General features: G+C 48.4%; 2 protein-coding genes across 2 annotated transcripts in view; one reads left to right on the top strand and one right to left on the bottom strand.

The window, feature by feature from the left end:
* LOC147618065 (uncharacterized) overlaps positions 1 to 15,935 on the top strand; it is a 105,280-nt gene that overhangs the window by 69,853 nt on the left and 19,492 nt on the right. The window contains exon 21 of the mRNA XM_086775309.1: positions 7,647 to 7,789. Coding sequence (XP_086631435.1) covers positions 7,647 to 7,789 — 143 coding nt within the window. The remainder of the gene's footprint in view (positions 1 to 7,646; positions 7,790 to 15,935) is intronic.
* On the bottom strand, positions 7,902 to 10,859 carry LOC147618066 (uncharacterized). The gene is made up of 5 exons (XM_086775039.1): positions 10,526 to 10,859; positions 9,658 to 9,877; positions 9,253 to 9,574; positions 8,821 to 9,123; positions 7,902 to 8,012 (listed from the first exon to the last, which is right to left on the bottom strand). The coding sequence occupies exons 1-5, from the start codon at positions 10,857 to 10,859 to the stop codon at positions 7,902 to 7,904; spliced, it is 1,290 nt and encodes a 429-aa protein (XP_086631165.1).

Genomic DNA, 15,935 nt, shown 5'->3' with positions numbered 1-15,935 from the left:
GGAGTCAGTCACTCCTGAGGAATAGCTGAGTCGACGTCGATGATGCTGAGCCTGTCTTTACCCTACATCCCTGTCAGGCCTCTCTCCTGCCCCGCCTGAGGTAACTGCTTATGTGCAATCCAATCTCCGAGAGACCTGGTTGGTCCCATGCTCAAGGTGCCCTAGGATATATGCAGTCGGGCCCCTAGCATGTGGCCACTGGGTAAATGGATCAGGGGGTTCCAGATCAAAGGCTCCGAAGCTGCTCCTAGCTGAGGCCACTAGAACAATCTGTTTGAGGGTTGGCCTAAGATGATCCCAAGCACAAAGTAGACTGATTGCGAATTTGTCCTCAAAGGCAGGACTAAAACCATGGGCTTGCATCTCTGTGAATATCCATCTAGTACCCTGCGGCCACGGGCCTCCAAGGCTCGAAGTGCGGGCTGAAATCCGGGCCAAGAGAAAATCCTTCCAAGGCTCACCGCCAGGTAGGAGTCCTCTGACAATCAACTTGCCCAGCAGGGCGCGGCTCGGTATAGCTGGATCGTAGAGGCCAAGCCCCCCTCTGTTACGTGGGTGAATATGCCACCTTGGCCCTAGTTGGCCTCCCATCAGTTCCAGCCCACAAGAAGCTCCAGATCAAACGCTATACCTAGCCAATACATGCCCGAGAAAAGGCCTAGCATGAGGTGATGTAATTCATGGTGGCAAGCAGTACCTGGCCACGCAGCCTGCGAATACCGTCTCTCCTCTTGTGTGGGCCAGCTATCTCAAAGAAGTCTCCAGGAACTCTGTCACCGGCCTGAGTCCAGAATGAAGCCCTGGCATGGTATCTATACTCCACCCTCCTCTCCTCAATGGACCAAATCTTCGTGCGGGCGGCAACGATCTGAATCTCAATCCATGGGTTGTCTGGGGAACTGTCCTGAAGACACTATAAAGAGGCTAGGCCCCTCCTCAGACTCCTCTCTTGCTCCCGAAATCCCTCCAATCTACTTTGGGCTGCCTCTTGTAAGAAAATACTTATCTCCCCAAGGCCATCATCCAAAGTGCACGCCTCAAAGCCTGAGGAAAAGTCGAGTCCCGCCCATATCTGCAAGATCCGGCTGCAGATCTCGGGGTCTTGAATGAGGCTGTTTGGAGTCTTGAAGCTCGCATGTCTGTCATGCCTCCATGGATCCTCTAGGGACAGAATAACTGGGGCATGATCTGAAAATGTAGTGCTTGCCAGAATGCCAACCATGCCTCCACGGCTGCAATCCACTCGTCGACATAAAACTTGTCCAACCGAGTAAGCTTGGCGAGTGCTCCGCCTATCCGTTTGAGAGAAGCTAAGACTCCCAGGGCTACGGCCAAACTCTGGAAGATGCCAAGGGTCTTGTCCCCTAAGAATTAGTATCATCTCCTCCCATGCAGAGTACTCCACCCCTGAGACTGTGGCTGTGCCACCTCCAAGTCCGTCCTTTACTGTCTCTATCATGTTGAAGTCACCGCCCATGTACCAAAAATCAGCCTGGGGCAAGGCTTGTTGGATAGTGCTCCAAAAGATAGCTCTACCTGCAACCGCATTCGGGGTATAAATGTTGAGGAAGCCAACACTATCCTCTCCAATCAGAATGGTAACCCATTGAGCACGTCCTGGAACTATGACTCCTGATCCTATCACAGACCGCAGAAGCTGCTCATTGAAAGATAGATACACTCGTCCCTTTGTCCTTGAAGGGCCGAAGGATGGAGACCAAAAAGTATGACTCCTGCCTGGTAGAATCTTCCCACAGCGACAGGTACGCCCCTTAGTAAGATGGTGCTCGTGGAGGAAAAGAATGTTGATAGGTCCCCCCACCATAGCTCGTTGCAGCTCTCCTTTAAGGACGCCTTGTCCCTGAAAGCACTGAGACCCCCCTAAGCCCTGAATTTTCCATGAGACAATCCTCATATCAATCTCTGTTGGAGGTGGACTGCCCTCCACTTGAAGAGTCTTGGGCGCGGGCTTAGAGGGGGACTAGTCACAATCTGTCCTAGTGCGAAGTCGCGCCAAGTGGGCGTGGATCTTGCCCTCCATGTATTGCCAGTCTGCCCGAGTGTGAGAGTATGCATACTCCATGCTCCATCCATCACAACGGAGATATCTTTAAGAAGGGGAGAGAGGTACTGCGAGAGAGGTATGCATGAACACAAAAAGTAGCACCTCCAGGCAGGAGGTCACCATCTCCCCTCCCTGGTCTCTGTGGGCTTATCCACCAAGCTCCATCCTAGCTAGAGGCCAAAGATGAGTAAGAACATCGGTGATGCGAAGATCTTGCAGATGATGCGATAGCTCAACTGCCTAATCCTGAATGGTGGTGGCCACTGACTTTGGATCCCACTTTGTCTCGGGGGCTGCGCTCAAGGGAAAAGAGAAGATCATTGTGCCATTCTTTGGCGTAGAGGGTCTAGAGTGGTGGAAGACCACACATACCCGAATAGGGGCTACGGTCTCCTCGAACTTGTCTGTCCCTTCCGTTGGAAGACACCGGAAGAAACTATAATCCATAGGATCTTGGGGAGCTCGCCTGGAGACTCAGGTGGGAGAGCCCTCACTGGTGACGTCACAATGGTCATCTCCACCAACTCTGAGAAACGATGAATCACGCGACGAATGGAACTCGTCGGCTGTCTCCTCTTCGGATCAAGGGCTATGGGGGGCTGACGGGAATGCTATGGAGAGGCGGAGAGGGGGGGGGGGGAGATGGTAGGCACGTAGGAAGAGGAAGGGGCAAATTGAGCGACTGCACGTAGAGTCGGAGGCGAGGGCGGGGGAGGGGGGGGGGGCGGGAAGGCGGAGAGGCTGGAGGGTGATGCTACTGAGAGGTATCCAGCGGAGAGGAAGGCTGCTGGGGAAGGCTCGATGAAGAGTGGGTGGGGTGAACCTGCCCCACTGGGAACTGAGGGCCAGAGGAGAAGAGTGGGTGGGGTGAACCTGCCCCACTGGGAATTGAGGGCCAGAGGAGAAGAGTGGGTGAGGGCAGGTGCTGTGATAAGTTTTCGAACGGTTCTATGACAGAATCGAATCCTCCTGCATGCTGCCAGCTTGGTGCACACAGCGGCAATGCTCAGCTTTAGTGCTCGGCCGGCGACCGGGGCGGGGGCCAACCGTCCACCACTCTCCGGTCGATGGGTCACCATGGTCGGAACTTGGTGCTCCGCAGCTTGGGAACTTGCTCCTCCCTCGGCCCCCTACTGAGGATTTGAGCGGGAAGGAGGAGGGGTAACCACCCGGGATGGTCTCCCAGTCTGACGCCAAGGGAAAATTTTGGCCAGATGACCCATCTCCCTACAAATAAACATTGGCTTGGAAGGCCAGAATACTCCACTCTGTGTAAAATGGGGTCGCCCCGAAGGCTGGGAATTGATATCGTGTGAGGCATAGAATCCGGCGAGGCAACACAGATGCAGAGAGATGGAATCTCGGCTGCTCGTGCGAGGGCTGAGGCAGCGGTAGGGTGGGATTCCATCACTCTCCCGATGGCACTACCTATCACTGGGAGAAGAGGAAGGTATTCCTTCTTGAGGTCTCGAAAGTAGACAGTCACGGGAAAGCTTGAAACTCCAGTGAGAGGGTCGGATGTCGGGTCGAAGCGGTGCTGCCACCGTGTAGAAGAGGCTTGCGCCGTACGCAATGCAACGGGGCTCAGTTGCATGACAAGATCAGATGCGTTGGCGAGTCGAACTCAACCTGGTAGTAGCCACGCCCTGCAATCTTTGCAGGTGCACCGAGGAGGCTAGCCTGGAGAAGATCCCTGAGTTGGCCAGGCACGGTGGCTACCGACAATCTTGCAAACCAGAGTGGACGCCGCTAGGGATGCGACAGTCGTAGTGAGAAACTATAGGTCCACTTCAAAAAACAAAGGTAGGTAACGGCGGCCTCGGTCGGGGGAGATGGGCGGCTGCCATGGAGTCCTCTTGGGGGCGAAGACCAGAAGAGGTGGAAATTAAAGAACAAGCCCACAAGCTGAGGGTGCCACCGACGACAAAGGAAGAAAGGGGGCGAAAGAACAACCGGGGGTTTTGGGGGGGGGGGGGGGGGGGGGGCGCAAAAATGCCGGAGGGGAGGCGCGGGCACGACAGAGAGGAGGGAGGTGGAGTTGGTGGGCAGGAGCTTGGGGCCCGCGAGAGGGGGGGGGGTCTGACAAGAGAAGGGGGTGCGAAGGTGGCGGCAAGGGAGGCAGAGGAGGGCGAAGGCGGGGGCAAGGGGAGAGCAGGGCACAGATGCTCAAGTGGGCAAGGGGTCAAGGCGAAGTGAGAGATGGCTCAGGCGGAGAGGGGGAGACAGCGAAGGCGGATGGTGGGGGAGAGCATTGAGGGGAGGGTGGCTCAGCCGCGCAAGACCCGCGGGGGGGGGGGGGGGGGGGGGTGTGTTTGCAGGCAGCACCAATGAACAGGAGGGGGTAGCGCAACTTCACAACTCGAAATCAGCAAACTACCTCGAACCAGGTCCTCCTTGCCACCGTGTGGTACATTACTTCTTGTTGGGCCTTCTTCGAGCATGCATTGGTCAAGTACAGCGGTGGATCCGGCACTTCTTGTGGGCAGCCAATGATGAGAGGTCTGATCGGGCCAAGGTGGCATGGAGCAAGAAAGAAAAAATATATTAACGTCTATGGAAGGCCAGATTGGCCTATGAGACAAATTTGTATACAACAAGTCCATGTCCTGAGTATCATGGAAAGAAAAATTGAAATGAAAAGCTAATCCTAGTCATATGCAGCTCACTATGCAATCACTATCTAGCATGCTATAGATAGAGAATGATTAATCAGCCGGGACCTAGGCATCATCGACCCTGCCATTTAGAGCCACGTCCTACCGGGCAAGTTGATTGCTAGAGGACTTCTTCCAGGTGGTGAGCCTTGGAAGGACTTCCTCTTGGCCCGGATTTCAGTCTGTACTCCGAGCCTCGTGGGCCCCGGTTGCAGAGCACTAGATGGATTTTCATAGAGATCCGGACTCGCGGCTTTAGCCCAGCCTTTGAGGACAGATTTGCAACCAACCCGCTTCTTGCCTGGGATCACCTCAGGCAGGTCCTTGAGCAGTCATTGTCGGCAGCCTTGGAGGAGTGTCTTCGATAGCCCCTGATCTTGAACCCCGTGATCCGTTTACCTAGTGGCCACATGATGGGGGCCCGACCTCATGTATCATGGGGAGCGTTGAGCATAGGACCCGCTAGGTCCCTTGGAGATTGGATTGCATTTCAGACAGCTTCCCTTGGAGGCTTAGGAGAAAGGCTTGGCTGGGATCTGGGGTAGAGACAGACTCAGCCTCAACATCGACTCTGCTATTCCTCAGGAGTGGTTGACCCCTATACCAGACTTGACCCCCTCGCAGTAGTTTCGCGTTTCTACTAGGCATGATATACTCTTGGCAGATCATGGCGCGAATGAGAGCTGTGGTTTGCCCACCTTTTCGATTGGATTCCATGGCAGATTAGAGAGATTAGAGCCTTCTGTGGCTGCAAGGGTGATTGGCTTTCAGGCACATGAATGGCACATTGATCCTCACCTGCCGGCCAAGGTGGCCAAGGAGAGACTTTGGCATTTATGGAGTTCGGAGAGGCGGTCCCTCACGCACCACGAGTGGGACCTGGGGGAGTGGACTTGGCATGATCCAACTGACAGGGAGGAGACATAGGGCACCCCTTTCTTCGCATACACTACGCAGCCATGTTGCAGGACTCAGATGCTCGAGGTTGAGAAAAAAAAAGGAGAGAGTACATTATGATGAAAATTAAAGCCCAACTGTTGAGGCATAAGATGTGTCCAGACTCCAGAGATCACATGCATCCAAAAGAGTGATGGTTGGATTCCACATTTGTTTCTCAAAGCTCATCATATGAGAGCGGCGAGATGAATTATCAGCATAAGTAGGTGAATTGTTAAAATCCCTTGTAAATAAAATCATTCGATAGCCATGGATATGTTTGAAGAGATTGCCACAATGCAACCCTGGATGCTGAAGCTTGTGAGGCATAAACACTTGTTAAAATCCCTTGTAAATAAAATCATTCGATAGCCATGGATATGTTTGAAGAGATTGCCACAATGCAACCCTGGATGCTGAAGCTTGCGAGGCATAAACACTCGCAAATCCATAAAACTCACCATCAATCATACATTGCACGATAGTCCATTTTCCATTGGGATCATTGTATGCCAAATGAGGTTGAAGTTCATGTCTAACCATGATAAGAGTACCAGAAAGGGCTTGCTTTCCCGCATAAAAGATGTGATAACCAGAAAAAACCCCATGTCTACCAGCAAAAGCATGCTAATTATGCTCTTGCAAACAAACTGTATGTGGCTGCATAGTAGTTACACAAGACCAAAAAAGCCCATTATATGTAAACCATTTAACTGGTATATACATATGCACAACAAGTGTAAACAAAATAGGTTACCCTTCAACTTGTATGGCTGCCTGTATCACTATGCAATGCATAAAGTGGAATATCATCGAACATTGCTCGCATGTAAAAGATTGCCAAAGCCAACAGATACATCAGGATTTGACACAGTGTGTGGAAACAAGGGGTTACCCTCACAATTGCAGCCCACATTTTGCCCACACTTGTCACATCACCCGAGATATTAGGCACCCTAGAAGTCTGCCCTGCTGTGGAGGTTCCTTCTTTCCAATAACGAGACACTATAAGTCTCCCTCTAAGAGGGACATTTTTTTTTGGGTGTCTGCTATACATTTGGTTCCTGTTTTTCCTTTTCTTTCCCTTTTGTAACAGGAGGGCTTGTCGTGCCAATTTTCACTTTTCCCTTATCTGGTGCCACATTTTTCCCCTTCTGTTGCTACACGGATAGAGCAGGAACAATCTCTGAAGGTGGCATTGCTACTACTGGCGGTTGCAAAAGAACCAATGGTGTCAAGCTTTCTTGATCTCAGCAAAACCTTCTTCAAGGGTGTCACAGAAATGTTGTAGGTCGAGAAAGGAGAGGAGAGCAATTCAGATCCTTGAGAGTCTCCTCCTGTGTTTCTTCTTCTGGACTCAACAGAGGGATCTTTGCATTCCTACACTTCTGTAGGGGAAGCTATTTGAGAGAAGCAGAAAGTATGAACAAGAAGAAGTAGGCTCTAAGGCAAAGAAAAGAACACGAAGCAAGCACACAGCAGAAAAAGCAGAAGGTAGCGAGCAGGGGCAGCAAGTGCAGTCAATAGCAGCAGACACAAGCCTGTAAGAGCAGCCGATAGCCAGCTGCAAGGGTGGAAATCAGATGGCGAATGGAGAAGAAGAAGGGATATGGACAACGAAACGGGAGAGGTGGACGAGGTCAACGACAAACATGAGCAGCAATAGACAGGCGAGCAGCACGCTAAGTCTTCATATAGGTCGCAAGCGAGCAACTACCACATAAGCGAGCAGCTACCAGACCACCACACACACACACACACGTGTGTGTGTGTGTGGGGGGGGGTGGGTGCATGTATATATGTATATGTATGCATACCTAGGTGTGCACGTTCATGTGTGTCTGCATGTATGCATGCATGCATACATGCATATCTATATATACATGCATACATACATATACACATCAAAATTTTTAAGGTCCCAGAACAAAGCATTGTTTTTTTAAAAGGTTTAAAGACTGGCTTACTCAATGGAGCTGTGTCAAATGCAGGTCACCCGCGAGCTTTTTAGCAGATTGGTGATGCAAATGATCCACTGGTTCACTTCTAATGCACAAAAGGAGAATCCTGATACTATGGCTCTCTTAGACTCTATTCTAGAAGGGCTGGTAGATTGTGAGAGTGCTTCCTTGAGGTATTTAACTTTCCATTTCTTTTGTTGATGATTCAAAATCTTGGACTTTTATATACTTTTGATTCTGTTGCTCCAGCTTTATGCTGGTCACCCTCTGTCCCGAAACTACCACTTATCTGGTCACTGCAGGCTGATTCCCAAAACCGCATACCAAAAGAGTGCCCACAAGGGTGTTTGTTTGACATCTCAAAAAGACGGTCTCGCAATAAACCTGATTTGCCATCTGTGAGATTTTCATATACTCTGAAAGCATCCGTGATCCACATTTTCCTGGCTATTTTTTTGGGGATTGCGCGGGGGGGGGGGGGGGGGGGGGGGCAGCCTGCTCTCCACCATTTGTAATCTCTCATGGGATTATCCAGGACCTTAGTCTTTCAGCGTGGACAGGAGCATGCATGGAAACCAAGTGCTCTACTCCTTGTCTGACCTTGCTGTTGTTCTTTTTCTTGAAGGCCTTGAGTATTGGAAGAGACACTATTATGCTCTCTAGTCTTTTTGAGACCATAGTTGCCAGGTGTTTCAGAAACGGCAGGTATGAAATGGGTTTCATACGTTTTGAAACGTTTCATAAAAGGTAAGAAACGGGTACAAAAAGGTTTCATACAAAACAGAAAAAACATGTATATTTTTTACTTGAAATATACAAAAGAAAAAACTGTTGACATAACTTATAAGAGACCACATTGCATTCATTTCAATAAAAACAAAATACATGTAAGATATGATGATATCACAAATCACGTGGGTGAAAGCATCACCACGTGGGTGATGAGTCGTGACTCAAAATCCAAGATCAATATAAATAACATGTCCAAAGTTCAAACTAAATAACATGTCCAAATAAAATGATACTGGCAGCTGCTAGCTATTATCTGCATCCTCATCTGCATCCTCATGCTCATCCTCATCCTCATCCTCATGCTCATCCTCATCCGCATCTTCTGCCTCTGCAGCCTCACTCTCAAGGTCACTGCCGGTAGCCGAGTTCTCAAAGGCCTCATCCTCTAGAGGTGCAGGTGCACCACTAGTACTAGCCTCTCGAGAAGATCGTGTAGTGCGAGCCGGAGCCATGATCTCCTCATAGAGCATAGAATGTCGGGAATCTCCTTGCACTTCATGATATCAATCTTATCTGGATTCACTTGGCGAGGCTCAATGGGATGACCCTTTTGTTCTAGCAATCGGAGATTGCAATGACAAAAGACAAGCCTCTCCAATTGTGTTGAGGAGAGTCTATTTCTCTTTTTCGTGTGAAAAAGAGCCCATGTACTCCAGTTTCTCTCACAAGGCCCTGAACTGCAATCCTGGGAGAGAACTCTCAATGCAATCCGTCTCTACATTGTACAAAAAAGAATGTTAAGTTAGAGTCAAAAAGAGAGTAGCATTTGAATGTAGATTTTGAAAGAGTAGGACTCACGAGACAAAGATACAAGATACAAGATTCAAGAATCAAGAAACCTTACCAAGTTGGGTGTCCCAATACCGTATTTCTCCCACCAAGACACTGGCTCCAACTGTGTCTCCCTGAGCAATGCAGTAGCTCGCCCAAACATATGGCTACCGTTGCGGTAAATGAGAAGCTCATCCTCGAGCTTTCTCATCAGCTGTATATCACCTCCCACTCCCACCAACTTGGTAATGTACTCGATCCATCCTGACTCTAGCTCCTTATTGAGGTATTGCTCCTCATTCCTCCAAAGGGGATGCAAAATGTGAGCAACAGCATGGATTGGCCTATGAAACCAATCCCAACGCCGATTCCAGATCTCCTTAATATCTTGAACTCTACATGTAACTTGAAACATACATAAGAGATCAAGATTTATAAAATAACTCAAAGACTAAAGTTAAAGCCCAAGGGTGAGCACCTGTCACGCGACAAGGTAGTGAAATCATTGAGAGCTTCACCAATTCTGTCCATGAACTCATAAAGCAGCCCAATGGTACTTCCCTCCATGTCTGTGAGCCGAAGGACACTATACATGGGCTGAAGTACCATCACAAGTCCCTCTGCATCCTGCCACCAAGTATCTCTCATGACCATACGAGAGAATGCTATAGACTTGGGCTTATCCTTGTCCTCCCATGCTGTCCATTCACGACACACAACAGTGCATAATAAGCCATGTCGCACTCTCACTAGTCTCTCCACCACAATAAACATGTATGCAAACTGAGTTTTGGAGGGCTTTAGAAGCTCAAGATCACTATTGGCCCTGTACATGCTCAAAACCTTTGGCCTCTTTGTGACAAAGTTCACCATGGTAGATGCAGCTGAAAATACATGGCTCACCCAATCAAGCTTCCCCACATCCTCAATCATCAAGTCAAGGCTGTGTGCTGCACAAGGTGTCCACACAATCTTGGGGAACTCCACCTCTAACATCCTGCCCATGGATACACAATTGGACCCATTGTCCGTGATCACCTGCACAATGTTATCAGGCCCAATTTCATTGATTCCCTGGCGCATGTGGGACATAATGAACTCCCCTGTAACCACTATCCCTGGCACCGATGCATCTATGGCATGAATGAACATTGTGCCTTTGCAGGAGGACACAAGAATGTTGTACACATTTCTCTTCCGCGCATCTGTCCATCCATCACAAAGCAAAGTACAACCATACTTTGCCCAAGTGGCCTTGAGAGGCTCCATCTCCATCTCCACAGCCAGTTGCTCCTTGCGAAGCTCAGTAGTGCGCAATGTCTCGTAGGAGGGGCCATCCCACTCACACCCAATGCGGGAGATAGCTCTCATTGCCTTCTTCCATCGAGGAGTCCTGACAATGTGGAAGGATAATCCACATTGAATAAATAACTTTATCAACTCCCTCGTTGCCTCTTTCATGGTAGCCTTTTGCATCCCTGCCTGTAAATGTCCTTTCTTGAACACTGGAAGACTAGTTCTTTTGGCTCGAGGTGCCGAGCTAGAACCACCTGCAACACCACCTGCAACCTCACCACTGGTATCTTCCTCTCTGATACTGCGAGTCCTCTTGGAGACACTTTGACGTGCTTCAGGCTCTCCCAGATTGGGGATATCCTCAAGGGGGATACCTAGCTGCATGGCCTTCCAAGCCTTGAGGCTATCATAGATTTCTTGTGGCACATGCTTACATGGCCCAATGCCGAAACCCTTTGTTTGTGACAAATGTGCCTTCAACCTGGTGACACTGCCATGGTGCTTATGAGCACAAAAGTTGCATTTCCACTTTCCGGAGCCTGAGCCACCATATCTAGACTCGAAGGTGACATTGTTCCAAAGAGAATCACCTGTTCAAGGCATCCTACAAGGCGGGGATAAATGCAGATTGTTGGCCCTGCAAGTGCGACACATAACATAAACTAATCTCAATAGAGCAAGGGTGGACCGTGGAAGATATGCCATAAATATTGATGGAAAAGAAAAAAGTGTGTTGCTTTGTGAGTTGTGCAGAGAAAACCAACTTAAAGCAAAACATGACATTACCCCTTTGGAAGACCTCCCAAGGCCCAAGGACACTAAGGAGCAGGGGGCCGACACAAGCGATGGAAGGAATCGAAGGATGGCACACAAATCGGCAAACTCACAGGCGGCCGCCACTGGGAAGCGTGAATAAATTGCGCCGTACGATTCACGAAAGGAAACGTTTTTTAAGGTTTTTAAAAACTGCATGATGTATGAAACGCGTTTCATACTGTACGAAACGTTTCGTACGTTTTGAAACTGTATGAAACGCGTTTCTATGCAACACTGTTTGAGACCAACCCTCAGTCCTCACCAGGTTGTTTCAGTTGAATTTGAGGCATTATTGCTAAAGGTTGATGATATCTTTCAAACATCAGATATCTGATCTCTTGCACCTGATTGTGTCCAACCTGCATTTACTTCATCCATACAACAGTCAACTAGCACAAATAATGGAACAGGACTACCAGATGACTTCTCTTTAGAGGCGTTTGTACGGATAGATTATGACCCTTTTAATATGAGCTTGATGCCTCCAACCTTGGAGCTAACTAATGGACATGCTCTAGCTACATATCTCATTGAGCGACTCTATTTCCCCACAAAGATGCATGGTAAATTCCATTGGTTTTTTGGGAGAGTTTTAGGCCTCTCAAGTTTTATTCAATATAATCATCAAGGGGTAGGCCATCATTTGTTTGGAGATGAGAAAGCATAGTGACAGTCTACTGAGGGGGGCTAGAGAAACTATTTAAAGTGACAGCCTTTTTACCTCTTTCTACAAGGCTAGAGGATTGATGAGTTCTAGGATGTCCCATGATAGTGCAGGTATACCCCCTAGAGGGCTATGATGTTTTGTTGTACCATGCTTAGTAGTCACAGGCACTCGTAGGAAGGTCCGTATGCTTTTGGAGATAATAAAAAGAATAATTATGTTCAGGGTTCATATGGTGTGCGTTGCTTCTGTGGGTCCTCAAGTTGTGACAAACGGGATTTACAGCATGAGAATCGAATATGTATGCACCTTGTAGGGCCATTAGACTTGCATGCACGGCTCGGACAAAGGAGTGGCTTGCAGGAGCATGGATAGAGTGATGGTAATGGAGCCTTCATGCACAAAGGCTTCTGGGATTGTATGGATTCTTGGCATCGTGGTTATTTCCAATTGAGTGGGAGAGAGTGAGAATCCTGTATATGAGAGGGAGAGACCTTGGTTTAGTTTGTTTCTTCTAGAGAGAGAAAAGAAAGAAGAAAACCCAATGGGCCTATGAGACCAAAGTGATACACTAATGTCCATGGCATATCTCATCATGGAACGGAAAATAAAATAGAAACAAAACAAAGCTACTCTCAGCATGCTGCCTCAACACTACATCCCTATGTCGTTGAACTCCATCAAGTACATGCCCAAGCACCTTTGATCCTCAAACTGTATCACCAGTGTGAGTGGTCCGAATCCATCTCGGAAGAGGCAATGGAATCTCCCCCGTATCTCATAGTAAGCCGGGCAACTGAACATATAATGGGCATCATCCTCTACTGCTTCTGTGATGCATATTGTGCATGTCCTCTCCTCGTGTGGGATATCCTCAGCTCTGCCAGTCTCTACTCTGAGGCGGTGGGAGGATACCCTGAGCTGGCCAATCATGATATGCATAGCATGTGACATGTGTATCTGTATGTATCCTAGGATCTCAAAGAATCCATCCTCGGGGAGTCTCAAGAAGTGATCTATGTAGAACTCACACTTCTTACCAGTCTCTGATGGAGACACCCATGTTTGGTGTATGTGAGTCCGAGTAGATCTAACCGGATGATCCGGTTGATCTCTTGACGTGAGAGATCAAGGTATGGGGAATCCAAGCTATCCTGAAACGGGGGGAGACAGTCCATTTGTATGCCATGTGCATGAAACCACTCGACTACCTTAGAGTACCATGCTCGGTGGTGGTGGCCGTGTCGCTGAGGAGGAGGGCAGCCCAGCTCATCTCAATCGCTCCCTCTTCCTCTTGCCGTATAATTGCATAGAGGACTCTAGTGCTAGTCGTGGGAGGCGATCTCTGTCAAGCGTGTATACATGCTGAATATAAGTGACAGTCTGAAAAAGGGCATCTGTAACTAGTGGGGCCACCCCAAACTCTACATGTAGAATGTCATGTGGTACAGATGGCTTACTCTTGATCATGCGTGACAATATCATCACCTGTAGCCTCTCTATGCTCCTCCAGTGATCCTTCCCTAGGCCTGGCCTCCAAAAGGCTGCACCATACATAACCGCTGGTCGTACTAGAGTATCAAAGAGCTAGCACTTAGTGCGAGGTTCTTGGAAATGTGCCTGGAAACACTCTCTCTCCATACGGGCTACGGAGGTGTGCCCCCTCGCAAGTCGGTCAGTGGCAGCTGTGGTCGTGCAGAACAAAGGTCCTGTAAAAGTGACTCCTAGATACACATACTTTTGCACAATCTCCACTGGGGCATCTCTGTATATGAAAGAAAATCGTGAGGCGACTGCATGAGATGTGTTGAAGACCATAACTTGGGTTTTGCCCAAATTAACCATAAGGTTTCTCCCCCTGCAAAATCTATCCAATGCATTTAAGTGTTTCTGTAAACCCTCGGCTGAATCTGAGATCAAGACAATGTCGTCAGCATATAGCAATATGGGCACTACTGTTTGAGCTAATGGTGAACCTCTACCTCCACAAATACTGCGATCTCATCAATGTATAGGCCAAAGAGTGTAGGTGAGAGTGGGCAGCCCTGCTTAACCCCAATGGTGCTACATATATCTCCCGAGATCCCACCGGGTGCACGTACTCGGCCGAGTACTGCCTCATATAGTGCCATCACACCCCATATCATCTCATGTGAGAACTGGAGCTCTTGCAAGCGTCCTATCAGATGAGATCGAGGGACGAAGTCAAAGGCTTTGCGGAAATCTACAAAGCAGCAATACACGTGTCTCTTTGAGGACCTTGCCTCCTCTGTGATAGCCCATAAAGTAAAGATATGGTCCAGCGTGGAGAAGTTTTTCTTGAAGCTTGCTTGGCTAGATGCTCTGTTTCCCATCCTCTCTGCCATAGAGCTCATCATGTCCTCTAGTACAGCCCCATAGATTTTGGCCATTGTGTGACCAATCATGATAGTCCTATAGTTGCCTGGGTCTGTGGGGTCTCCTGCTTTGTGGATGGGGACAATGGTGTTGGTAGTCTAGGAGAGTGGGAAGCCTTCACAGAGTGCTCAGTTTAAAAGACTAGCAAGAATGGGAGCCAATACATGGTGCCCGTGGGCAAAATGTTCCGTGCGTAGATCCTCATGATCTTTTACTCTCCCATTATGCAGCTTTTTAAGAGCCCTAGTGACATTGGGGGAATCAAAGAGATAAGATGTAGGCCTAGGGATGTGTGACATTTGTGGTATAGGCTGGTTTGGCACATCATACAACTGTCGTGCATAAAGGCTAGGATCTGTGATAGGTGTAGATGCTCTTTTTTCTTCTAGAATGCGCCAAGCGTCTGAGTTGTCCTCGCTCAAAAAAAGAGAGAGAGAGAGAGAGAGAGATGAGATAAAAAGGAGACTGGAGTATTGCACGACTCAAGGTGTATTGGATTGAGATGTTTTATACACCAAGGACAATGCCTTTTATAACCTTTGAAGGTCCTTCTGCATGACGTAAGCTGTGATGTCAAGCAGGTATAAATATCTAGATATTTATTGAACCACTATAAGAGTGGGTTCACACACTTCTAGCACACTTAGCCTTCTAAGAGGCTGCTCACACATAAGACACTGAAATTCCCAACAGTAGGCATCATCCCTGTCCTAACCCCAATTTCGAAACATTGCCAAGAATCACCTCACATGGTCATTGTCATCTTCGTGGCAGAACCCTTGAAGGTTGGAAGTTTGACATTGACACGAACTAAAACAGAAGACCCTCGCTCAGGGCCTTGAGGTAGAGCAAGACCCCCTTAGATTATTCTTAGCCTTGGAATTTCCAAGGCTAGCTACATTGGCCATCGGCAAAGGAGGATGGGACTTCAAGAAGACACAAAATTGACCATCTTTCTACGTCCACAATAGTGTGGGGATACTGGACTTTCAACTAGCTTGCTTCGAGAACGTGTGTTTGGGCATATAGAGACTAGACTACTCAGAAGACTAAGACTATAGAACTCTTGATGCTTGCAAGTACACCAGCAGAATCACCAAATTTTTAGCGTACCTGTAGGCTCGGTTGCCCAAATACACTAAGTGGAACACAGTGTTGAAGTGTTCTACTCCAGGGCAGTATACCCTTAGGAATCGCTACATAGGCTAGGGAGATGCATGGCTACTCAGCCTTTCTTCACTAGTGGCTCTCACTACCAAGAGGAATACAGGGACAATAGATTCATCAATAGAACATTGCTAGCAGAGTACACACAATGACATAGAATGAATACACAATGAACTCGGGGATCTATTGCTCACAGAGTGTTACTATCACACTCAACTTTTCATGAATATAAGTCTTGGCAAATTCCCCGTATTTGTCCAAGGGATCCTTGACCCTTCAGAGCATGCAAAGGTGCCAGCCGTTACAGGAATACTGCCATTTGGCGTGACAGTGCTAATGAACCATTCGATGAAGATGCTCCAACTAGTGCAATGTATTGTTGGCCACCTAAATGTGTCAATTGACCACCAGTCCTC

This window comes from Cibotium barometz, chromosome 35 (assembly GCF_041138505.1).
Source record: "Cibotium barometz isolate CiBa-2024 chromosome 35, ASM4113850v1, whole genome shotgun sequence".
NCBI classification, from domain to species: domain Eukaryota; kingdom Viridiplantae; phylum Streptophyta; class Polypodiopsida; order Cyatheales; family Cibotiaceae; genus Cibotium; species Cibotium barometz.
This window is presented reverse-complemented; position numbering and strand designations above follow the sequence as displayed.

Coding starts and splice junctions, on each gene's coding strand:
- LOC147618066 (XM_086775039.1), bottom strand. CDS start 10,859: ATGCAGCTAGGTATCCCCCTTGAGGATATCCCCAATCTGGGAGAGCCT. Junction 9,878..10,525: donor AGCTATCTCCCGCATTGGGT/GTGAGTGGGATG, acceptor GTGAATGGACAG/CATGGGAGGACAAGGATAAG. Junction 9,124..9,252: donor GTATTGGGACACCCAACTTG/GTAAGGTTTCTT, acceptor TGTACAATGTAG/AGACGGATTGCATTGAGAGT.